At 41.9% G+C, this 23645-nt stretch overlaps 1 protein-coding gene across 2 annotated transcripts in view; it reads left to right on the top strand.

Annotated features, from left to right (window-relative positions):
- Positions 1 to 23645, top strand: part of LOC122560470 (kinesin-like protein KIF19) — a 332615-nt gene that overhangs the window by 106232 nt on the left and 202738 nt on the right. For both annotated transcript variants that reach the window (XM_087998033.1, XM_087998034.1), the window contains 4 exons: positions 3315 to 3451; positions 5881 to 6006; positions 21230 to 21424; positions 23384 to 23536. In XM_087998033.1, coding sequence (XP_087854159.1) covers positions 3315 to 3451; positions 5881 to 6006; positions 21230 to 21424; positions 23384 to 23536 — 611 coding nt within the window. The remainder of the gene's footprint in view (positions 1 to 3314; positions 3452 to 5880; positions 6007 to 21229; positions 21425 to 23383; positions 23537 to 23645) is intronic.

Here is a 23645-nt window from a genome sequence, read left to right as displayed (position 1 = left end):
TTTCCTCCGGGGGCTCCGGTTTCCTCCCACAGTCCAAAAGATGTGCGGGTCAGGTGAATTGGCCATGCTAAATTGCCCATAGTGTTAGGTTAAAGGGGTAAATGTAGGGGTATGGGTGGGTTGCGCTTCGGCGGGTCGGTGTGGACTTGTTGGGCCGAAGGGCCTGTTTCCACACTGTAAATAATCTAATCTAATCTAATTCCTGAAGAAGGGCTCATGCCCGAAACATCGATTCTCCTGCTCCTTGGATGCTGCCTGACCTGCTGCACTTTTCCAGCAACACATTTTCAGGTCTGATCTCCAGCATCTGCAGTCCTCACTTTCTCCTCAAGCTTACCTTACAAATTTACCATTTCAGTGGAGCTGTCAGAGTAGCTGTCTGTGATGCTGGACCTATTATAGATTGCTGCAACTGACTGGTGTGAAGAAACTGTAACTATCCTGTACTACATGGGAATTGTGGGCAGTGGCTCAATGGTGAGCACTGCTGCATTACGGTGGGTTCAATTCAACCATTAAGTGACTGTCTGTGTAGAGTTTGCACATTCTCCCTGTGTCTAGGTAAATTTCCTCCAGGTGCTCAGGTCTCCTCACTCAGTCAAAAGATTAGGTGGATTGATTATGGTAAATTGCCCATAGTGTCCAGGGATGTGCAGGCTGAGTGGATTGGTCATGGTAAATTGCCCATTGTGTCCAGGGATGTGCAGGCTGGGTGGATTGGTCATGGCTAAATGCGAGGTTACTGTGGTAGGGTAGCTGGGCCTACTTGGGATGCTGTTTGGAGGGTTGGTGCAGACTCAATGGCTGAATGGCCTCTTTCTGCACTGTCAGGTTCTACGATTTTATGCAGTATTTCAGGAATGCTCTGCATTTCTGTTGTATCCATGCTCACAATCACTTATCAGAAATGTGAAGATCTAACTGTAAAGAAGTAGAATCAGAATGGTAATCTACGTTTGGCTCTCCTTGGAAAGTCTTGCCCATAATGTCTTCATCTTGATTAAAAGCTGTGGATTAGAATTGTCTCCAGGGGATGATTAGAGTAGGATAAAAGTTTGGCACAACATCAAGGGCTGAAGTGCCTGTACTGTACTGTACTGTTCTATGTTCTGTGGGACCTGGCAGTGACCACAGCTCGAGCCAAACTACATATCAATTGTGATGCATTGATTTAATTTGTAGTGCCACCCACCTCTGGTATATCCCTGTTTCTAACCCGCTGCTGTCCCCAAGTATTCCACTTCAGTTGTGACATTGCAGAGTCTGAGCCAGCGATTAAGAAATGGCGGAGATGTGTAGTGGTTCCAGTTTTCAGTAAATGACCTGGATTTGTGTGGAGTTAAAAAGTGTGGTACTGGAAAAGTAAAGCAGGTCAGGCAGCATTCGAGGAGCAGGAGAGTTGATGTTTTGGGCATAGAGGTGTTTTTGCTGGAGAGGATAAGGATGCAAGTATCCAACTTCCAAGCAGCGCTCCAGATCAGGCTATTCCTAGTGCCGGGCTGACCATCCTACACTTCTTTTATATCCTTCTGTCACATCATTGCAGTACTGAGGGATTGTCAGAAATTCTATTATTTGCCTGAGAAAATTTTATGGTGTTATTTCCAAAATTTCTCCTGCAAACACTGCCACAATAAAAACTCCAGAAGAAATGATCTTTCTATTTCTAAACATAGTTCATAGCTTCTCTAAAAAGAAAAACAAGGAGACATAGAAAATAGGAGCAGGAGTAGGCCATTCGGCCCTTTGAGCCTGCTCTGCCATCCTATCTGATCATGGCTGATCATCAAACTCAATCCTCTGATCCTGCTTTCTCCCCAGATCCTTTGATCTCTTTTGCCCTAAGAGCTATATCTAACTCCTTTTTGAGAACATTAAATGTTTTTGGCCTCAACCACTTCCTGTGGCAGAGAATTCCACAGATTCACTGCTCTCTGGTGAAGACATTTCTCCTCATCTTAGTGTTGAATGGCCAACCCCCATATCCTTAGACCCACTGTATGGAGTCCTTACTTTGTTTACCTAATCTAAGATGAATAAAAAATATTATTATTTTGGAGAATGAATGCAGCTCATTATTTCTGTGTTAAAAGAAGAGGATATGAAGAAAACTAAAATGGAGGCTGGAAGAGAAAGCATCACTATATAAAGAGAGATTAAGTAGACCTTAGTTGTTTTCTCTGGTGAAGAGGAAACGGAACAGGGATATGATTTCGATATATAACATGATGAGGGGCATAGATAGGGTCGATCCCTCCCCTTGGTAGAGGGATCAAGGAGCATAGATTTAAGGCAAAGAGTAGGAGGTTTGGAGGAGATGTGAGGAAAAATGAAGGGTAATGGAAATCTGGAATTCGCTGTTGGTAAGGGTGGTAATGATAGATCATAATCTTTAATCTTTAATCTCATAATCTTTAAATACATGCAGCATGTAGGCTGCAGTGGTTAAAGAAGCCATCTCAATACCAACATCTCAACAGCAACTAGGGATGAGCACCAAATGCTGGCCAGCCAACGATGCTCTCATCTCAAGAGTAAATAAAAAACATATATAGATGCTAAGACATTGAAGGCTATAGGCCAAGTAATGAAAAATAAGATTAGAATAGTATTCTCTTTCTGTCCGATGGACTTCTACAACTCTAACTGAGTCAGAGGTAACTCTTGCATAGGGCTTGCTGACCTTGGAGTTCATAACTTCTTTCAGAGACACTTGTTGGAAAGTTGTTCTCAAATAATCCTTTGTAGCATTCATGCAGATTTATGGCTCAAGTTAATCAGTCTTTGTCATTGGTTGATAAGTCATTATAGCAGTGACTTCTAATGCCAGGCAGCCTCAGATGTTTCATGCCACATTAGCCAATCAGCCGGTATGCATACTTCAGGATTTTCTTTGAAGGTGTTTAACTTGTGCGGTTTGAGTTTTGACTTGTCCCCCTTTTCATACAAACCAATGACGCCCATTGTTTGGTTAGCATTTGTTAACAAGAACATGTAGGTAAATCCCTTTCCCCACTCTTGCTGCATTAATGTATGCCTAATAAATATAATTCAGAGCTAATGCAAATGTAAATTCAGCAGTACAAAATTATCTGATGATAGGTAAAATATACCATATACAGGAAAAAAAGTTCAGCACTCTTTGGAGTACAAATGGTAGTTTCAGGGAAGCGTCTACCTTCAATCTAACTAACTTTCCACTTGCTGCAGCCATTCCCTCATTATCATACATACTATTTGAATTGCCACAATCAGAATTTACCATTATCTGGTCTACAGGTAAATGATTTACCATGCGAATTTTATTGGTACAGGAGCTGGCAAGACTTACACAATGCTGGGGATGGACTGTAAACCTGGAATCTATGTCCAAACTCTCAATGATCTTTTCAAGGCCATCGAAGCTACAAGTGAAAACATGGATTATAACGTTTCCATGTCGTACTTGGAGGTAAATCCAAAGTTACTTAAGCAGAAACTTGGGGGACCCTACTGTTATTGTCATTCGGTAATCCACACTACCAGGTTTGGAACAGTATCAGAAAAAGCAGGCACTCGTGAACCAGTGAATATTAGCATAGTACCTGCATTTATACTGAGTAGTTCCTAGACTGTGGTCATTATTTTCCTGCTGGAATCTGTGAACACTGAATGTTTACGGGATTAGATTGACAGTCAGGTATACCACACTATTTTGGATTATGCATGACTACAGTAATCGTAATTTGATAGTACAAACCTTGAATATTATTGATAAAAGACATTTTGTTGAAGCTTTTCATCTTACATTCAACAAGACAATTCACAAGAAATTCCAAAGTAACGGGGAACCAACATTTATATTTCATGAGAGGAGAGTGTTAATTGATTGGCAACTGAAATCTGACCAGTACAGACCAGTTGCAATGGACAGTGCATCAGTTAATGGTGACTGACAGTTAACTGCCAAGTTTTGATTACATTTTAAACAAGACAAGTTGACTCTGACCCATCACAGCATTGCCCTGAGAAATGAACCGGAGAATGACTGTCAGCTATTTTGTTTCATTGTAACAGGTGCTGTGTGTGTACATGTTCATTTTGTTTGTAAAAAAGGGCACTGTGTATTGATAGATGTAGCTTCCAGTGGATGCAAGTGATGTCAAACTGTGAACCCGATTATAAATCCTAAATTGTTGTCAGCATAATTATTTCCAAACTGTCTGCTATGATCTGTCATCACAGAGGCACTGAAATTCATATAACACATTATAATTTATGTGATAGACAAGATGTCTTTTTGATTTGATAGCAACATTCTGTTAGTGGCAAACACCACTCAGTACCTCATGCTATACTAGCAAGGTACCTGAGAGCACCAATGAACTATACTCCAGCATCAGGAAGTGCTTTTCGTAAACACAGAGAGAAAGTTACAAAGAGGAGAAAAATATCTGAAAAAAGAAAGGAAAGAAGAAATATTTTTTCAATGCTATTATTAACAGTCTTTTTGAATAATATCAGTGAAAAGCAGGTAATAGATAGCATTATTCCTAAGAACGTTATAAGAGAAAAGTAACAGGTGTCTTATCATCACCTTTGGCTTAAAGACTTGACAACAATGAGATGGTTTGGAAGGCAGACATAATTGTGGAGGTTAATGCTGTCGTGATTGTAACAAGGTCAGCCAGGTGGATATGAGTTCCTGATTGAGGCTGTTAGTTTGGTCCAGTCAGGGAGGCCTGGCTGACGGATGAGAACAGGAGTGTCAGACATCCGGTTCACTCTGAGCGCTTACTCTAAGGGAGTTAGATCAGTGTCACAGACTCTCCATATGTAAATAAAGGATGACTCGGTGATGGAGTAATGGCCTCAGTGGAGTTCTTACAAACATAATATCCCATTACACACAGGAAAATCCCTGAAATGTGAAGTGAAGAAACATAATTTTACATCATTGGTTGGAAAGTGAATGGTGAATGCCCTGCTTGTGTTTGACAGATTAGATCTTTAATGTTCACTTGAACAGGGTGGAGATAAAATCTCACTAAAAGACATTCTCTTCAAACTGCACTGATTAATTATCGCTCAGCATACATCATGCTTAAAACATGCAGCTTGGCATCAGTGGGTTATGGAAGGCTTTCTGTTTGGCAATGTACAGATGAGTTTGAATGGAAATAGAAGCAAAAAGGAACATTTCCTAAAAGAACTGTAATTTTGAGCACTATTTGTGCCCATATCACGGTTATCAAACTCTTCATCTGTGTGTTTAGCCTATCACGAGTGTTATTAATATTGACAGCAGAGATCACATATGTTCAGGACATGAAAACCAAAAAAGAAATTTATGGATTTTATGTGTGTGAAACATTTGGTTCACTCTTTTCAATTCAATATATTATTCACAGCTAGCTGAATGCATAAATCTGACAAAGGAATGTTTAGTTTCAAAATTTGTAATTTTAGATAGGTTATTCCTGCTTTGATGTTTTGATGGTAAGTATAGGAATGTTATGGTGTGTGGGTGAGGGGAGCAAGGTCTGTTCCCTACCCAGTATCTGTAAGCACATAGTTTCAAACCTGACTGATTTCCCTTTTGCTTAATCTGATACTGAGACCAACTGAAGATCTTCAGCTGTGATCTGACTCAGCCAACTCTGGGTGTCCAGCCTAAAATGATCTAGCTTATTGATGCCTCCAATCTGAGGCAATCGTGGATCTCCAGGATAAAGATTCAAAGCTAATCCATCTTCTCTTCTCAAAATGCTGCTTGTTGTAGAAGAATGGAGAACAATGGTATGATGTTAAAATGGTTAACAAGAGGGAAAGCCAATTGGCAATTAATGTACATTTCAATGTAACTGAAAATACATTTTCCTCACTTCTTTTTCTTTTCAGATATACAATGAGATGATCCGTGATCTCTTGAACCCTGCCTCAGGATTTCTGGATTTGCGAGAAGATTCCAAAGGGGGAATCCAGATAGCTGGAATCACGGAATTCTCAACTTGTAATGCAATGGAGGTACTGACCAAAATTAATAACATTAACTCCAACATTAATAGGGATTTTAATGTAGCTAAGGATCTCGTCAAGCGATTCACAGGAGAATTAACAATTACAGGATGACATTGAGTCACGTGAGAAGATATTGAGGCAGCTGAGCTGAAGGATTTGCTAAAGAGCTAGGTCTTAAGGAGGATGTTAAAGAAGGAAATTGAGGTTTAGCTGGAGAGGTTTAGAGAGAAGCAATTTGAATCAAGACATTTATAAGGCCAGAGTTGTAGGAGTGGAGGTATCACAAAGTATCATGGGTTTATGGAAAGTTACAAAGCCAGGGAGGAGTGAGGACATAGAGGTGTTTCATAATAAAGCATGAGAATTTTAAAATGGGGTGTAGCTGGACTGAGAGCGAGTGTAATTCATTGAGTGAATGAGATGTGGTGTGAGTTTTTGCTGAGCTTAGTTTATGTGGGAGAAGGATATAGAAGACAGATGCTTCTATATCCAGCTGCTTGGTGACTCTGTGAGATTCAGACTCCCCCTATCTTTGTCCCCACTGATACCCTTGCACTGTTTGGCTATTCAGTCCTGTCCACTTTGTGATTGGTCAATGTTTTTATTCTTAGTGATTCTCTCTCAGTCTCTTGCAATGCTATCTAGAATGCCTGGCTTAGCCTCATGTGATGCCCAGGTATCCGCTCACTGGCTTTATCATCCCCTTCAGAAGACAATTATACAAGGTTGGAGACCAGGTGTTGGAAAATGGGATTAGAATAATTGGGTGGTTTTGACCAGCACAGTCTTGATGCTTGGAAGGGTATTTCTCTGTGCTTAAAAAAATGTCTGATCAGCAGAGTGCTGACTCATGTCTGGAGATAATAAATATATGGGTCAAGTCCAACATTGAAAGTGATGAAGTGGGATAGTCAAAGGCGACACAGTCAGATGCAGTACAGTCAGAGGCTGTGCAATTGGGTGACACAGTCAGAGGCAGTGCAATCAGGGGTGACACAGTCAGAGGCAGTACAGTCAGAGCGTGGCAGAGTCATAGGTAGCATGACCATCTTGATGACAAATCCAACTCAAAATTATGAGTAGTCAGTTCAGCTTTAGGCAGTGGCCAGGAAAAGGATTGGAAGTGGTGACTAGGAAAATGTAGCTCATAGTAGGCAACAACAGCTTTGATCTTCTCAACATTTACCTGGCAGAAAGTTTAGCTCATCGGGAACTGGATGTCAGATGAACAGTGTGAGAAGTGAGAGGCAGTGACAGCATCATAAGAGGTGGGATAAACATAAATTTGGGAATGGGCTGTGGAGAATTAAGTAATATCATCAAGCTTCTGGTTTAGAGAAGATGAAACTGGATGGAATATTTGTCCTTCATATCTTGTCAATTCTAAGGCACACAGCACCTGTGATGTTGTTACAGGCTTAAACCTACTGAAGGTGACAAAATTAGCTCCTTATATATGTCAAAGTCGAAACTACAGATTGTACCTCAAGGACATTCTAAATGGGCTTTAATATTCTCTCTCCATGATGGTTAGTGTCCCAGTAGTAATGGTGAGTTCAGATTATACAGAGCCAGTATTTTTCTAAGCTGAAGCTTGTTCTGTTACATAGTGTGTCTTGAACTGCTGAAACCAGAAGTTCCCAAACTCTTGATGGAGGTCGCAGAGGTCATGATTGGGGTCGTGAATGGGACAGTCATTGAGCATAAAGTGCTCTTTAACTTCAGAGAACACATCTGGCACTCAGTTTGAGTGACCCCAGGATGTTTGTGCACTAATTTGGGAAAGTTAGAGGCACTACAGATTCAGCCTGTTCTTGGAACAACTGGCAGGTCATACGGCTGAGCTGGGAAGGTGGATGACAGGTTCAAACTTGACTCATGAAAGAAAGAACTGCAGATGCTGGAAATCTGCAATACAAACAGAAATTGCTGGAGAAACTTTGCAGGTCTGTGGACAAAAATCAGAAATAATGTTTTAAGTCCAGTGACTCTTTTTCAGAACTGACAGCATCAAGGAAATATTGGTATTTATCATGTCAGTAGGAGGAGGGATGGGGGTAAAAGGAGTGAGCGGATATGTGGAGACGAGGCCCAGAGAGACAGAGGAGAAAAGTTAGGCAGGCAAAGAGATGGTTGATAATAGGCCAGGGAAGAACAAAAGCCAGATAGGTGATAATGGGCAAGTGGGTGAAAATGGGGTGGCTGTGCTGTGCCATGACAAGACCTGGGCGGTGGGGCTGAAGGCTGAAGGCTGCAGGGTCCCCAGTCGGAAAATGAGATGCTGTTCTTCCACTTTGCAGCGAGCATCATTAGAGCACTGCAGCAAACCTGAGACAGAGTTGGCCAGAAAAGACGGTGGTGTGTTGAAGTGGCAGACAACCAGAGCATGGAGTCATTTTTACTTCCACAGACATCATTATTTTCATTTATGCTCCTACTGTTTGGCAAAGTGGTTTCCTAAACTCCTTTCCAAAGCTAATTCCCCATGGACCATGCCCTTTCCTCCCCTCCCCTTCACTCTGTCTCTATCCTTTCTCTTAACCCCACATCTTGTTGAATGTTTATGATCATCTCTTCCACTTTCTGATGCTGAATGTTTTGTACTCAACAAAGGTCTTAGTTTTGCATAGCCACCTCAGTGAATTTCAGGCACATGATATTGAACGTTTCTTTTGTCTCCTTCACCTCTGTGCCCACTTCTTTGGACAAGAATCCTCTCCCAGAACCACAGATCTCTTTGCCCACCTCCAGCACTCTCCCTCCACTTGGACCCCTCCCTCTGAACTTTTACCTGCACTTGGCCTATTCATTGAGAACTTTTAATGATATATTGATTGCCTTAATTTCTGTGTTTCCCTCCCTATTCTAACCTATCTTCCTTGGAATTGACTGCATGCTGTCAGATTCAGCCCTCACTTTATAATCAAGCCTGCTGATAAAGATGGTGCTGTTATTAGCTAAAGTATCTGGAATTAAGATTAAACCATCTGGTTTATTAACATTGTTCAGGGAAGGAAAAGTGCCATCTTTACCTGATCTGGCCTACCTGTATCCCCAGATCCACGGCATTGTAGTTGACTATCAATTGTCCTCTGAAATCTTCACTTCCAGCCTCAGACAACTGTTTGCGTGGAGTTTGCACATTCTCCCCGTGTCTAAATGGGTTTCCTCTGGGTGCTCCAGTTTCCTCCCACAGTCCAAAGATGTGCAGGTTAGGTGAATTAGCCATGCGAAATTGCCGATAGTGTTCAGGGATGTGTAGGCTAGGTGTATTAGTAAGGGGAAATGTAGAGCAATAGGGTAGGGGAATGGGTCTGGGTGGGATACTCTTTGGAAGGTCAGTGTGGACTTGTTGGATCAATGGGCCTGTTTCTACAGTGTAGGGATTCTGGGATTCTATGATTCTATGATTTTATGAAATAATCTAGCAAGCCACTCAGTTGTATCAATCGCTACAAAGTCTCAACAAAGATATGAATCTGGATGGACCACCTGACATTGACCTAGGCACTGGAAATGGCAACAGCAGAAACAGTCCTATCAACCTTGCAAATTCTTCCTCATGAACATCTGGGGGGTATTGCCAAAATTGAGAGAGGTGTATCACACACTAGTCAAGCAACAGCCTGACATAGTCATACTCATGGAATCATACCTTCTGCATGGTGACCCAGATACCACCATCACCATCCCTGGATATGTCGTGTCCCACCCAGCAGAGGTGGCTGCTCAGTGGTATACAGTCTGGAGTGAGTTGCCCTGGGAGACCTTAACCTTGATTCCAGACCCCATAAATACTCATGACTTCAGGTTCAGCATGGGCAAAGAAATCTCCCTTGCTGATTCCCACATACCATCCTCTCTCGATTGATCCTCCTCCAAGTTGAACAACGTTTGGAACAAGCATTGAGGGTAGCAACGGCACAAACTGTATTCTGAGTGCAGAAATTCAATGTTCACGACCAAGAGTGGCTTAGCTGCAGCAGTAGTGATCAAGCTGGTCAGGTCCTAAAGGACATAGGTGCTAGACTAGATGTGCAGCAGGTGATGAGGGAACCAACAATAGAGAAAAACATACTTGATTTCATCCTTATCAATCGGCCAGCTACAGATACATGTGTCCATGACAGTATGGTAAGAGTGACCACAACACCGTCCTTGAGGAGATGCAGTGCAGCCTTCACGCTGAGAATACCCTCCGTGTCTGTGGCATTATCACCATGCTAAACGGGACAGGCTTCGAAAAATCTAGCAACTCAATACTGGGTATCCATGATATCCTACATGCCGTCAACAGCAACAGAATTGTACTCCAGCAGAATCTGCAAACTCATGGTCCCCGTGTTCCCCCTCTCAACCATTACCCTCAAACCAAGGGATCAAATCTGGTTTAATGGAAAGTGCAGAAGGGCATGCCAGGAGCAGCACTAAAAATACCTAGAAATGAGGTATCAACCTTATGAAGCTACCAAACAGGACTACTTGCATGCCAAACAACATAAGCAGCAAGTGATAGACAGAGCTAAGTGATCCCACAACCAACGGATCATATCTCAACTCTGCATCCTGCAACATCTAGTCATAAATTATGGTGAATAATTTAACTCACTAAAGGAAGAGGCTCAACAAACATCTGCATCCTCAATGATGGAAGAGCCTAGTACAAAAGCATTTGCAGCAATCTTCAGCCAGGAGTGCTGAATGGATGATCCATCTTGGCCTCCTAAAGGTGGACCCAGCATCAGAGATGCCAGTCTCCAATCAATTCCATTCACTCCACATGATACCAAGAAACATTTGGAAGTGCTGGGCTACTGTAAACACTGTGGACTCTGATAACATTCCAGCAATTGGACTAAAGACTTGTGCACCAGCACCTGCTGCTCCCCTAGCCAAGCTCTTCCAGTACAGTTACATCACTGGCATCTACCTGACAATGTAGAAAATTACCCAGGTATATCCTGTACATAAAAAGCAGGACAAATCCACCCCGCCAATTACTGCCCTATCAGTGTACTCTCGATCATCAGTAAAGTGATGGAAGGTGTCATCATAAGTGCTATCCAGCAGCATCTGCTCAGCAATAACCTGGTCAGTAAAGCCTAGCTTGGATTCCACCAGGGCCATTCAGCTCCTGACCTCATTACAGCCTTGGTTCAAACATGGACCAAAGAGCTGAGTTCCAGAGATGAGGTCAAAGTGATACCCTTGACATTAAGGCTGCATTTGACCAAGTATGGTGCCAAGGAGCCAAAGCAATGGGTATCGGGGGAAAACTCATCACTCGTTAGGGCACACAGAAATATGGTTGTGTTGGTGGAAGTCAGCCATCTCAGCTGCAGAACATCTCTGTAGGAGTTCCTCGGTATAGTGTCCGAGGACCAACCATCTTCAGCTGCTTCATTAATGACCTTCCCTCTGTCATAAAGTCAGATGTGGGTATGTTCACTATTGATTGCACAATTCAGCACCATTAATAACTCCTCAAATACTAAAGCAGTTCATGTTCAAATGCAACAAGACCTGGATAATATCCAGGCTTGGGTTGACAATTGACAACATTCATGTGACACAAATGCCGGGCTACAACCATCACCCATAAGAGAGAATCTAACCACAGCCCATTGATATTTGATGGTGCTACCATCACTGAATTCCCCCACTATCATTATCATAGAGAGTTACCATCGACCAGAAACTCAACTAGACTCACTGGCTAAAAGAGCAGATCAGAAGCTAGGAATTCCGCTGCAAGTAACTCACCTCCTAACTTCTGAGAGCTTGTATCTACAAGGTACAAGTCAGAAGTGGTGATGGAATACCCCCCACTTGCCTGAATGAATGCAGCTCTAACAACCATCCAGGACAAAGCAATCCACTTGATTGGCACTACATCCACAAGAATCCACTTCTTCCACCACCGATGTTCAGGAGCGGCAGTATGTACTATCTACAAGATGCACTGCAGATTCTCAAGATTCTCACCAAAGATTCTCAAGTCAGAATTTTCCAATTCCACAACCACTTCCATTTAGAAGATCAAGAGCAGCAGATATATGGGAACACCACCACTTTCAAGTTCCCCTCCAAGCCACTCACCATCCTGACTTGGAAATGTATCACTGTTCCTTAACTGTTCCTGGGTCAAAATCCTGGAACTTCCTTCCTAAGGGCATTGTGGATCTACCTATAGCACATGAACTGCAATAGTTCAAGAAGGTAGCTCACCACCACTTTTTAAGAAGAACTAGGGATAAGCAATAAATGCTATACAGGCAGTGACACCCATTTCCCACAAGAGAATAAAGAAGTCAACTGTATAAATGATGCTTGCAATGAGTGTCAGGGTCACTGTTTCAAAACATGCAACAGCTCTCCAGCAAACCCATGTCAACATTTCTATCACAGGCCTACTGCAGTGCTCCAGTGAGGCTCAGCACAAGTTAAGGGAATAGCATGTCACTTTCTACTTGGAGAACTTGCAACCCCTGCAAGACTCAAAATCGAGTTCATTACACATAGACATAGACATAGGAGAGAAATGGATGTAATGCATGGAATAAAAGGCAGTTCAGTGGTTCCTGTTCACAGGGCTGCTGAGATGATTGTTATGATTCTTGTGCTGATTAGAACGTCGCCTTTTGAACGTCATTCTCCAAAAGCTTTGAGTGGCTTGCGAGAGGCATAGGGTGGTTAGTTCATTTATAAAAGGTCTCCAACTCATCAATTAAAAGTCACTACTTAACGTAACTGCAGAAGGAAAGATAAACTCGTTCTCTTTTGGCTTTAAGTGGCTTTTACTGTAACCGTTTGCCTGAAAAACAGTCGCGATAGTGCTTCAACATTCGGGGAAGCTGATTGAATCTCATTTTGGGAGATGGCTCAGTACTGGTCAAGGTGGCAAAAATGTTCTTTATCTTAATAATTTTCCTGATTATAAGCTTGGAAATGCTTTGTTTCTTCGACAAGATTAATCATCAACATCATCAGAGTAAACTTTCACAATTTTCCAACATCACACAAGTGTTTTTCTGAGGCATCTAAATCAACTAAAAATGTAAAATTGCATACAAGATTTTTGGATATGATTTTCTAGTTCATTTTAAGTGTATCCATCAAAAAAAAAGAATTTGATTCATAACATGTGTCTTGGGGATAGTATTTCACCAGCAAATATATGCATCACCATCACTGACTTCTTTCTAGAACATAGAACATAGAACATAGAAGAATACAGCGCAGTACAGGCCCTTCGGCCCTTGATGTTGCGCCGATCCAAGCCCACCTAACCTACACTAGCCCACTATCCTCCATATGCCTATCCAATGCCCGCTTAAATGCCCATAATGAGGGAGAGTCCACCACTGCTACTGGCAGGGCATTCCATGAACTCACGACTCGCTGAGTAAAGAACCTACCCCTAACATCTGTCCTATACCTACCCCCTCTTAATTTAAAGCTATGCCCCCTTGTAATAGCTGACTCCATACGTGGAAAATGATTCTCACTGTCGACCCTATCTAAACCCCTAATCATCTTATACACCTCTATCAAGTCACCCCTAAACCTTCTTTTCTCCAATGAAAACAACCCCAAGTGCCTCAGCCTTTCCTCATACGATCTTTCTACCATACCAGGCAACATCCTGGTAAACCTCCTCTGCACCCGTTCCAGTGCCTCCACATCCTTCCTATAGTATGGCGACCAAAACTGCACACAATACTCCAGATGTGGCCGCACCAGAGTCTTATACAACTTTTTCAATCTTTTCTTTTATTCACACAATTACTATATCAGGCAGGTTTTTTTTCTTGCTTTGAGTTTATTTTCATCAAAACTTGCTTGGGTTTTGTTCAAGAAGTTAGCGATGAACATGTAATGCTCTGCCTGTGCAAAGCACTGTCTGTGCCACCTCGCCAGTCTCTCTGGCTTTGTGGAATGATCTAATTAAAGATTCCAAAAGTTCTTACACCAACACAAATGCAAATTTCTTCATTTCCCCTGAGAAATGCTGGCTTCTCATATCACCTTTTTCACTGTCATCAGTATGAAGATGAGTAAGAGCATGAAGAAATAAACCATGACTCTCTGTTATGTGCTTTCCCGCTCGAATCAGAGAGATCATATTTTGGTGTGGTGGATTCAGGGCTTGAAAATACTTTGCATACCGCCCATCATTTTGTGGAGGCAGAGAAGGATGCGTACATTTATTGCATGTTCTGAATCATCTAAATAGCAATTAACTGCAGCTCTGACAGAAAATTCAGAAAATTCCTGCACATAAAGCATTGAGTACTCCATAGGTTCAGCACCCTCTGAGTGAAGAGAACTCTCCCCATCCTAGTCTAAAATTGGTGACCATGTATCCTGAGACCAAGACCACTTACTCTGCAGCCCCTAGTTGGAGAAACATTATCCCTGCCTAGATTGTCTAGTTCTCTCATAATTTTATGCGTTTCAATTAATCCCCTCTCATTTTTCTAAAATCCAAAGACAAGTTGAAGGCTTCCCAAACCAACTGCTTCCAAATGTTTGATTTTGTTGCCAAGAAATAGGTAAAAACTAGCAATGACTTCTGCCAAGCCAAGAACGTTTCTGTCAAATTCTTCATTGTCTCTTCTAAATGCTAGTTCATGTTCTTCTCAAATGTACATAGCTGTGAATAATACATTCATGCACAGGCCTGCAGTATGCTTGCTCGTTTTTCATCTGCTCTCCCAGTTGTTAATCCATGGTTAACCCACATCTGCTCATCAAATCTGCAAGTAAAGCTTTTCAGGAGATTTCATGATTTGAATTCCAACAGGATTTCTCCAGTCACTGACACCATGGTGCCCATAAAGTTAAGAAGAGTTTGCAGACAAACAATAAACACTAGTTGTTGGAGCATATACTGACAGTCCTGATTTGTATTTTCACCATGAATGTTTATTGACTGATATAGAACAATATCTAATCTGGTTTTTGAATGACTGCTTCGATTTGTTAAATGGATCATTCCAGTGTTAATGGCCTGAGGGACCCACTGTATCCTAAATGAGACTTTACCCTTTGCCCAGAGATATTGTGTATCTATTTTCTTCAGCTGGGTTTTCAGGCTCTGTAATATTCTCGGATGCAATAGTCACATTCATACCTGAATCATTGATCCGAGCGGAAGAGGTTCACGTTTGTGGTTGTGTTGGGCCTGGCTGACTGTCTTGATGAATGTGATGGTGAATTAACTATCAATGTTTGGACATTGTTTCTTCCATCCTTCAAGCTGCTGCTTCTGTTATCTCTCCTGACATCACTTTCAAATGTTCCCTTCATTTTTAACAGCTGTCTCTAATAATGAGAGAAAGAAGCTCCAGCCAAACTTTCTGAAATCAATCCTTTATATTTATAGGTAAAGTACATGTAAAAAAGACAATACACACATTTCAATAATATATTCTATATTTCCCTGGTTTGAGGGAGAAAGGAAGTGTTTTTCATGATTTATTAGATTTTAGAAAGTAAATTTATTTTTCAGAAGGAAGATAATTTAAAATTCAAAAAATATATTTTTGTGTTTATTATTGTCTTGAAATGCTTTTATAAGGGGCTTTTATTTATCGACTGAAATGACTAAATGGATTATGTGACTGTCGGAGGTTGAGGGAAGTGTTTTTGACCTGTTCTAGTCCTGCAATCCATCAGTAAGAGACAGATGAGCTTAGAGGCTGCCTGAGTACTATGCATTGCTGGAATGGGGGCTGAGAATAAATCAAACCTTTTACCTTTTGGACATGTTTAAGATCAAAGGGGCACTCTGCTGTATAAAAATATAATAATCATGTATAATTATATATAATAATATAATAGGGCAACACGGTGGCTCAGTGGTTAGCATTGTTGCCTTCCAGTACCAGGGACCTGGATTCGATTCAACTCTTGGGCGATCGTCTTTGGGGAGTTTGCATTTTCTCCCAGTGTCTGTGTGGGCTCCCTCCCATTGTCCAAAGATGTGCAGGTTAGGTGGATTGGCACTGCTAAGTTGCCCATCGTGTCCGTGGATATGTAGGCTAGCTGGGTTAGCCATTGGAAATGCAGGGTTACATAAAAAGGTAAGGGGTGAGTTTAGGTGGGATGGTAAGTGTGGACTTGATGATCCAAATTTACTGCTTCCACACTGTAGGGATTCTATGTTTTACGTGTATAGTAGTTCGGTAGTAATACAAGTACGGTTTTGTCATATGAGAATAGAAATGTTCATTTATTGAGAATTGTTTTTCTCTATCTCCTTCATTTTTCAACCCAATATGCAAAATTTGAAGTTTAGTTTTTTTTTACACATTTAACGGTCCCTTGTATAAGGCCTTTAGTTGTAACTGACTAAATTCAGCACTGCCTTTATCACTCTCTCCTGCCTCTCGTTTCTAGTTTTAAATGTTCTCTCTTGCCCCTTATCTCCTTTTTCTCACTGAATGTATAAGATCAATTCTAGACTCTGTCTGACACAAGGCTGCTCCAGCTCGGCCAATCACAACCTCCCTCTCTCCCACACTAACTGTTCCTCCAGAGACAGATCGTGTGATTGGTGGTGCAGCCAAGGGCAGGTGAGTGGGAGCTGGTCATTGGAAGATTTAGCCAAGTTGTTGCCATAGCCACCAGACAGGAGAGTTTTTACCGAAGTCAGTGTGTAAGAGTGTGCTAGACCCTGAGGGTTTATTCCTGGAGAAGGGGTTGGGCTGAGGCAGACCTGTAGGCTGTGGGAGAGGGAGCAGACAGGCATGCCTGAGTGTCGGTTCATCTATGACTGTTTGAGAATGTAGGGTGCATAGATGTTGTGTATAGTGAACTTTTTCTGTCACTGACCAAGTTTATTGAAGCTTATAACCATTCATGTTCAACATATTGAGATGTAAGTGCACTTAGAAACATGTAGAATATGGAAAGGTTTGGAATATTGTGTGCAGTTCTGGTCGCCATATTATCAGAAGAATGTGGATGCTTTGGAGAGAATGCAGAGAAGGTTTACCAGGATGTTGCCTGGTCTGGGGGGAAGGGGGATGGTGTTTCAGTTATGAGGAGAGGTTGAATAAACTTGGATTGTTTTCACTGGAAAGTTGGAGGATAAGGGGCAATTTCTGTAAGGTTCTGATTTGCAATCAGTTATATTCAGATTGTTAGGTAGTTTGAATCACCTCTAGATCCCTGGTTCTCAACACTGGACATTAGGGCATGTGAAATGAAGAAGGTAGTAGACAGGTGTTTCAGGGTAAAAGAATCTCTGCACTTATTTACAATACAAAAGGTGAGTCTAATGTAAGAAATTTGGATAAATGTAATAAAGCAGGGAAATTGACACAATCAACAATGCTGTGAATGTGGTACTGGAAAAGCAGGGGCTTATGCATTAAATGTTGACTCTGCTCCTCGGATGCTGCCTGACCTGCTGTGCTTTTCCAGCACCACACTCTTGACTCTGACTCCAGCATCTGTAGTCCTCACTTTCTCCACAATCAACATTATAGAGAACAATAATACTATTAACTAGATTAAAGACTACTAGAACCGAAAAACAACATTAAATTACGGAAACTTTAATCAGACTTCCTACCCTTGGGGTCCAAGAGCTAAATTCTAGAAGCTATTTTCCAAGAACCTTCCAAACAGCTATTTCCAAGAGTAATTCTGAGAACAATCCAAGCATGTTCTGAGAGTTTCCAAACAAGAGCTACCAGATACAGACCTGTTCTGAACCAGGGAACCAATGGCAACCGACCACAACTAGCAGATCCAAGAACCGACAAACACCGAAAGCTAACCAACCCAAATGACACCACAAAGGTCTGTCACCACACACCTTCTCCTCCCTGCTCGCTGGGTTGGAACCTTGGTGTCTGGAGAGTTTCAGCTCATCGCTGAGGAACACACAGTTTTGAAACATGCCTGGCTGTTCTGGTTTGCTGTACCTGGAGCCTGGATGAAGACGGTGGACTGCATAGGTTTTCAGTTTGAGTTGAGTCTGCTGAAGTGGTAATGTGCATAGTGGATGTATCGGGTAAATACTTGATATTTAAAAATTTTTCTGCCGGTATTGTGGGCCTGGTTTTTACCAGGATGTGTCTGATGCCCTGTGGTGTCATTTGAATTGGTTGGTTTTCGGAGTTTGTGGGTTCTTGTGTCTGTTGGTTGTGGTTGGTTGCCATTGGTTCCCCTGTTTTGGAATAGGCCTGTGACTGGTAACTCTTATTTGGACACACACACAATGTTCTTGGATGGTCTTGGATTGTTCTCAGAATTGCTGTTGGAAATAGCTGGAACATTCTTGAAAAATTGCCCTTTCAGATGAGATTAGGGCCTACAATTATACTGATTGTGGGCCCCTTTACCTTCATGCCAAATCTGTCTTGTCCATTGTGTTTCTTCTGAAGTTAATTGGTTTGCCAATTGTTAACAGCATGTGTGAATAGATTTCGATTGAAGTTGAATAAGCAGTTTATCTGTAGGTCCCAAGCTGTCTATCACCATCACCTCCCACCTTCATCTCCCTATTGCATTCGTAGCTAACTTCCTCCTCCGCCTTATACCCCTCCCATTTATCTCTCAGCTCCCTTGCACCCCCACCCACATTCCTGATGCAGAGCTTATGCTCAAAATGTTGACTCTCCTGCTCCTAGGATGCTACCTCTGATCTGCTGTGCTTTTCCAGCACCACACTTTTGGCCCGGACTATCTGTGCTGGGTTGCATGAGGTGTAAAAGCTGTCTCGCGCTAGAGTCTTGTTGGTTTCAGTTGATTGTTCTTTTCGAATGGAGGTGTAAATTGGAATTCCAAACTGAACAGTAGTCCCAGATGAAAATCTACATTCTACTGGCTCTGGTGTGTATTTACGGTAGCTTTATCAGTCCATAATTTTGCCCAGCATTTTATATATTGGAAAAGTTCAGGTAATTTAGATGATGGAAATTTTTGCTCAATCCTACATCTCATAGAGGTCTACAAAATTGAGGCCTAGATAAAGTGGATAGTCAGAGGCTTTTTCCCAGGTCAGATACAAGAGGGCATAGGTTCAAGGTGAGAAGGGGAGAAATGTGGGGAAAATTTTTCCACCAGAGGTTGGGAAGTATCTAGACTGCAAAAGTGGATGTGATGGAACCACACACAATAGCAACATTTAAAGTTTATCTTGATAGACACATGAATAGGAGGCGAAAAGATGGGCCTGCATGGGCAATAAGTAGTAGGCCTAAATAAGGACGAAGAATTGGTGCAGGCTCGGTGGGCCGAAGGGCCTGGTTCTATGCTGTGTTTCATTGTATTATATATTGTATTGTATTATGCATGAATTAAGAGCAGGAGTAAGCCACTTGGCCCTTTGAGCCTGCTTCACCATTCCATACTACCATGGTTGATATGGTTGTCCCCTCAACTTCCCATTCTGACCTATTTCACTGGGGAAGTAGATGGCAATCAGAGTAGCTGGAGCCTTAAATAATTTTCATGTGTAGAGGATAGAATACAAATGGGTGGATGATCTGCAACTTGTTTGCCTGGATGGCAGTCAGATTTCTATGTTGCATTCCTATGATTTTCCGAAAGCCACTTACAAATGATGTTATTCCTAGTTACCAGAAATAAGAATTCCTAGAAATTCAGTATTAATAATGCACCATTCTTAATAGGGTTTGCATTTAACTATTTCAATGAATGCTTAGAAGGTACTGAGTTTGGAGTTCATTTTCATAATGTAGCAAAAAAGTCCAATTTATAGATATCAAGTTAAAATATCTAATAATATACGTACTCTCAGGTATGTAGTCTTTACTATTTGTGCTGTCTACCTGAAGAAGAAACTGCTCCCCACAAAAACACCCATAAATATAAAAGTTACATTACTATGTAATGGCGTCATCTTAAAAAGTAGTTAGTGAGAATGAGGAGTGAGACCCTGAAAATGGAAATCAAAAGGTATCCCTTGAGAAAATCTTAAGTGGAGCCCTTAAGAAAGATAAATTATTTTGACCATTGGTGTCACTAACTTGGACATTTTCCCATCCCATTTCTTGTGTAAGATCCTGTACAGCACTTGGAAAGACAACAACACCACTGAAGCAGGTTGACAAAGAATTGTCAAATGCATCTATAGAGAGAGATGACTGAGATTGGCAGGACTCACAATTCACTTCCCAGACCCAAGGTCAGCCGGAGTGACGTGGAATTGGTGTCACCAGCTCGGAAAAGATGGGCAGGGCAAAGAAGTTGTAGCAAAGTACTCAAGGAGAAGCTTTAAGAGCTGGGAACCACAGGTATTGAAATAAGAGTTCACAATGGAACAAGTCAGTAGCAAAGTCTTGCTACCTATTGCCCTGCATGGAACTGGAGTGGGGACAATGTCTCTGTAAATGGTCTAATTTTTATTTGTAAGAATACTTGCCTGGACTGAAGTTTTCACAGCTCTCTGGCTAACCTATCTATAATCCCCAGACTAGTTGCAGTGACTAATGTTGTGATTGAACCAATTGGCTTGTTTTGCAGTCTTTTCCTATACTTTTGTTATTTCTCCAAGTCCAAATCTTCATGGGGATTTCTTTTTTACTTATTAGATTAGATTACTTACTTACAGTGTGGAAACAGGCCCTTCAGACCAACAAGTCCACACCGACCCGCCGAAGCGCAACCCAACCAGACCCATTCCCCTACACTTACCCCTTCACGTAACACTATGGGTAATTTAACACAGCCAATTCACCTAACCTGCACATTTTTTTTTGGACTGTGGGAGGAAACCGGAGCACCCGGAGGAAGCCCGTGCAGACACAGGGAGAATGTGCAAACTCCACACAGTCAGTCGCCTGAGGTGGGAATTGAACCCAGGTCTCTGGCACTGTGAGGCAGCAGTGCTAACCACCTTGCCGCCCATATATTGGCAGTAGATTATATTCCTGGGTATATTTCAGTGTGCAGACTGTATTATTACATTTGAAATTTTCTGGTTGATTAATGTCTAAACCCAGTTTTATGCTGCTATGACCCAGCCACATGCTAGGCCATGGACCTTGGCATGCCCATTGTTTTGCCCTCAAACAACAATGGGGTGCCATCTACCTTCACTGCCTGGGTGGTAAGATCCTTTGGTTTTCATGTTATTAAAATCAAAAGCTATGAGATCATGATAAGGTGATGGCAAAAATTTACCTGAGGGTAAATGCAGTACATTTAGGCCTGATTGCAACTAACTACTTATTTCTCTAATCCTCAGATCATGCAGTTGCTCATAAAAGGCAACAGACAACGAACACAAGAACCAACAGCTGCCAATAAAACTTCATCCCGCTCCCATGCAGTGCTGCAGGTTATTGTTAAACAAAAGAGTCGGCTAAAAAACATTACAGAAGAGATCCGAGTTGGCCGTCTCTTTATGATTGACCTTGCTGGCTCTGAGAGAGCATCTCAGGTAATCAGGAATCATATCCATGCTGACATATTACTTGGCTACATCAATTTAGTAACCACACTTTATTCATGAAGAACTAAATGTAAAACCGTCAATCATTTTTTTTTTAGATTAGATTAGATTACATTACATTACAGTGTGGAAACAGGCCCTTCGGCCCAACAAGTCCACACCGACCCGCCGAAGCGTAACCCACCCATACCCTTACATTTACCCCTTACCTAACACTACGGACAATTCACCTGACCTGCACATCTTTGGACTGTGGGAGGAAACCGGAGCACCCGGAGGAAACCCATGCAGACATAGGGAGAATGTGCAAACTCCACACAATCAGTCGCCTGAGGCGGGAATTGAACCCGGGTCTCAGGCGCTGTGAGGCAGCAGTGCTAACCACTGTGCCGCCCATCATAATTTAAGAAAGAATGTTCAATTTCAGATGCACAGCAACTGTCTGTTTAGTTGTGCTTCTCTAAAAGCAGGGTTTGATAATGGGGGGAATAGGATCGGTGAAAAAGGCCCTGTCCCCAATATTTGTTGCAGTCAACTTGGGAGATGGGATTGCATCACTCCAACTGCTGATCTGCATTTTTCATGCCCAGCTTGTGTTGTTAATGTTGGATGTTAAGATACAGGAAAGCCACTGGCAGTTTTAGCCTCAGAATATCTGTGGCCATGGGCAGAAAGGGATGTTGAGAGGGGATCCAGCAACGTACAAAAAAGATGAATTTATTATGTAAATGGATTTATTCATCAGGTAATGCCAAATTTATTGCTCTTTATGATGAATCCTGGCAATCACAATTTATTTCCCTATTATGGGATGGCACAGCGGTTAGCACAGCTGCCAGATGATGCCAGCGACCCAGGTTCAGTTCCAACCTTGGGTGACTGTCTGTCTGTGTGGCGTTTCTACATTCTTCCCACGTCTGTGGGGTTTACTCTGGGCGCTCCGGTTTCCTCCCACAGTCCAAAGATGTGCATGTTGATTGGCCATGTTAAATCACCCATGGTATAGGCTAGGTGGATTAGCCAAAGGCAATACAGGGTTACAGGAATGGGGGTTCTGGGTGGGATGCTCTTTGGAGGATTGGTATGGACTCGATGGGCCCAATGGCCTGTTTCCATACTGTAGAGATTCTATGATTCTATGATACTTTGGTGATTGGAATTCTTGAATGACATAGAAATAGTTTCTGAGGAGAGAGAAGCTGAAATAATACTAACAGAGAGAAAGAAAATAAATGATAACAAATATCACACTGTATGGGAAATTGCAACATGGAAAACAAGTAGAATAAGTTTCCTTAAGAAAACTTCATAGCAGATAAAGCTTTTAAGAAACTTGAAGCCAATGAACAATAATATTTAAAAATTGTAATTCTTGACTGGCTGCCTCTTTTTGTTTGTGCCTTGTGACCTTGGAGAAGGAGCATGTGGTATTCAAGAGAGGTGGGCAATGACTGCAGGGGCTGAAGTGCATTATTTTTCGATCCAGCTTCATTTTGTCCTCTCTCTCTTCCCATCCTCTACTTTTTGTGATGTTGCACTTCCCCTGGTTGACAGTGATTGTCAATTGTTGACAGTTTAGTAGTTTAATTGGATGATTTAGTGGTGGGTTTTCAAAAGAAATCATGTAAGAGATTGTGAGATTAGAAGTCCGTTGGTGGCAAAGCTGAAAAGAATCGTAAGGGGTTGAATAAGGAATCATTCGGCTCAATGCTGGCAAAACTGGTAGAAGATGGACAAAGCTTGTCACAGGAATTAGTGCCATGATACAAGGAATGAACAGGGCACCAGGTTGTAGGCGATCCGACAGCAATGGGTGATAGTCTCTCCTATTCATCTGATGGTTTTGATACAGAAAAGACAGAAACAGCCAAGGAACAGTATGGGATAAACAACAAGACAGAAAGGGCAAACATACAGGTAGCTCAGTATTTTTTTCTCTGTTAACAGACTCAGAACACAGGCAAGAGGATGAAGGAAGGAGCCCACATTAATCGATCCCTGTTGGCCCTGGGCAACTGTATCAATGCACTGAGTGAAAAAGGAGCAAATCGATCCCAATATGTCAACTACAGAGACAGCAAATTGACCCGGCTTCTGAAGGTATTGTTTGCTTCTATTTTAATGCAGATTTGTCTGCATGGAGGCAGGAGAAACTTCTAGTGCCATAGACTTCACAGTGAATAGGTCAATGAGGGATGCTGTAACTTCA

Source organism: Chiloscyllium plagiosum, unplaced genomic scaffold, assembly GCF_037043375.1.
Source record: "Chiloscyllium plagiosum isolate Xiang-an unplaced genomic scaffold, Cpla_swu_hap1 HiC_scaffold_20, whole genome shotgun sequence".
In the NCBI taxonomy this organism is placed as follows: domain Eukaryota; kingdom Metazoa; phylum Chordata; class Chondrichthyes; order Orectolobiformes; family Hemiscylliidae; genus Chiloscyllium; species Chiloscyllium plagiosum.
The sequence above is the reverse complement of the archived record's forward strand: the minus strand, read 5'-3'. Positions and strand labels throughout refer to the sequence as shown.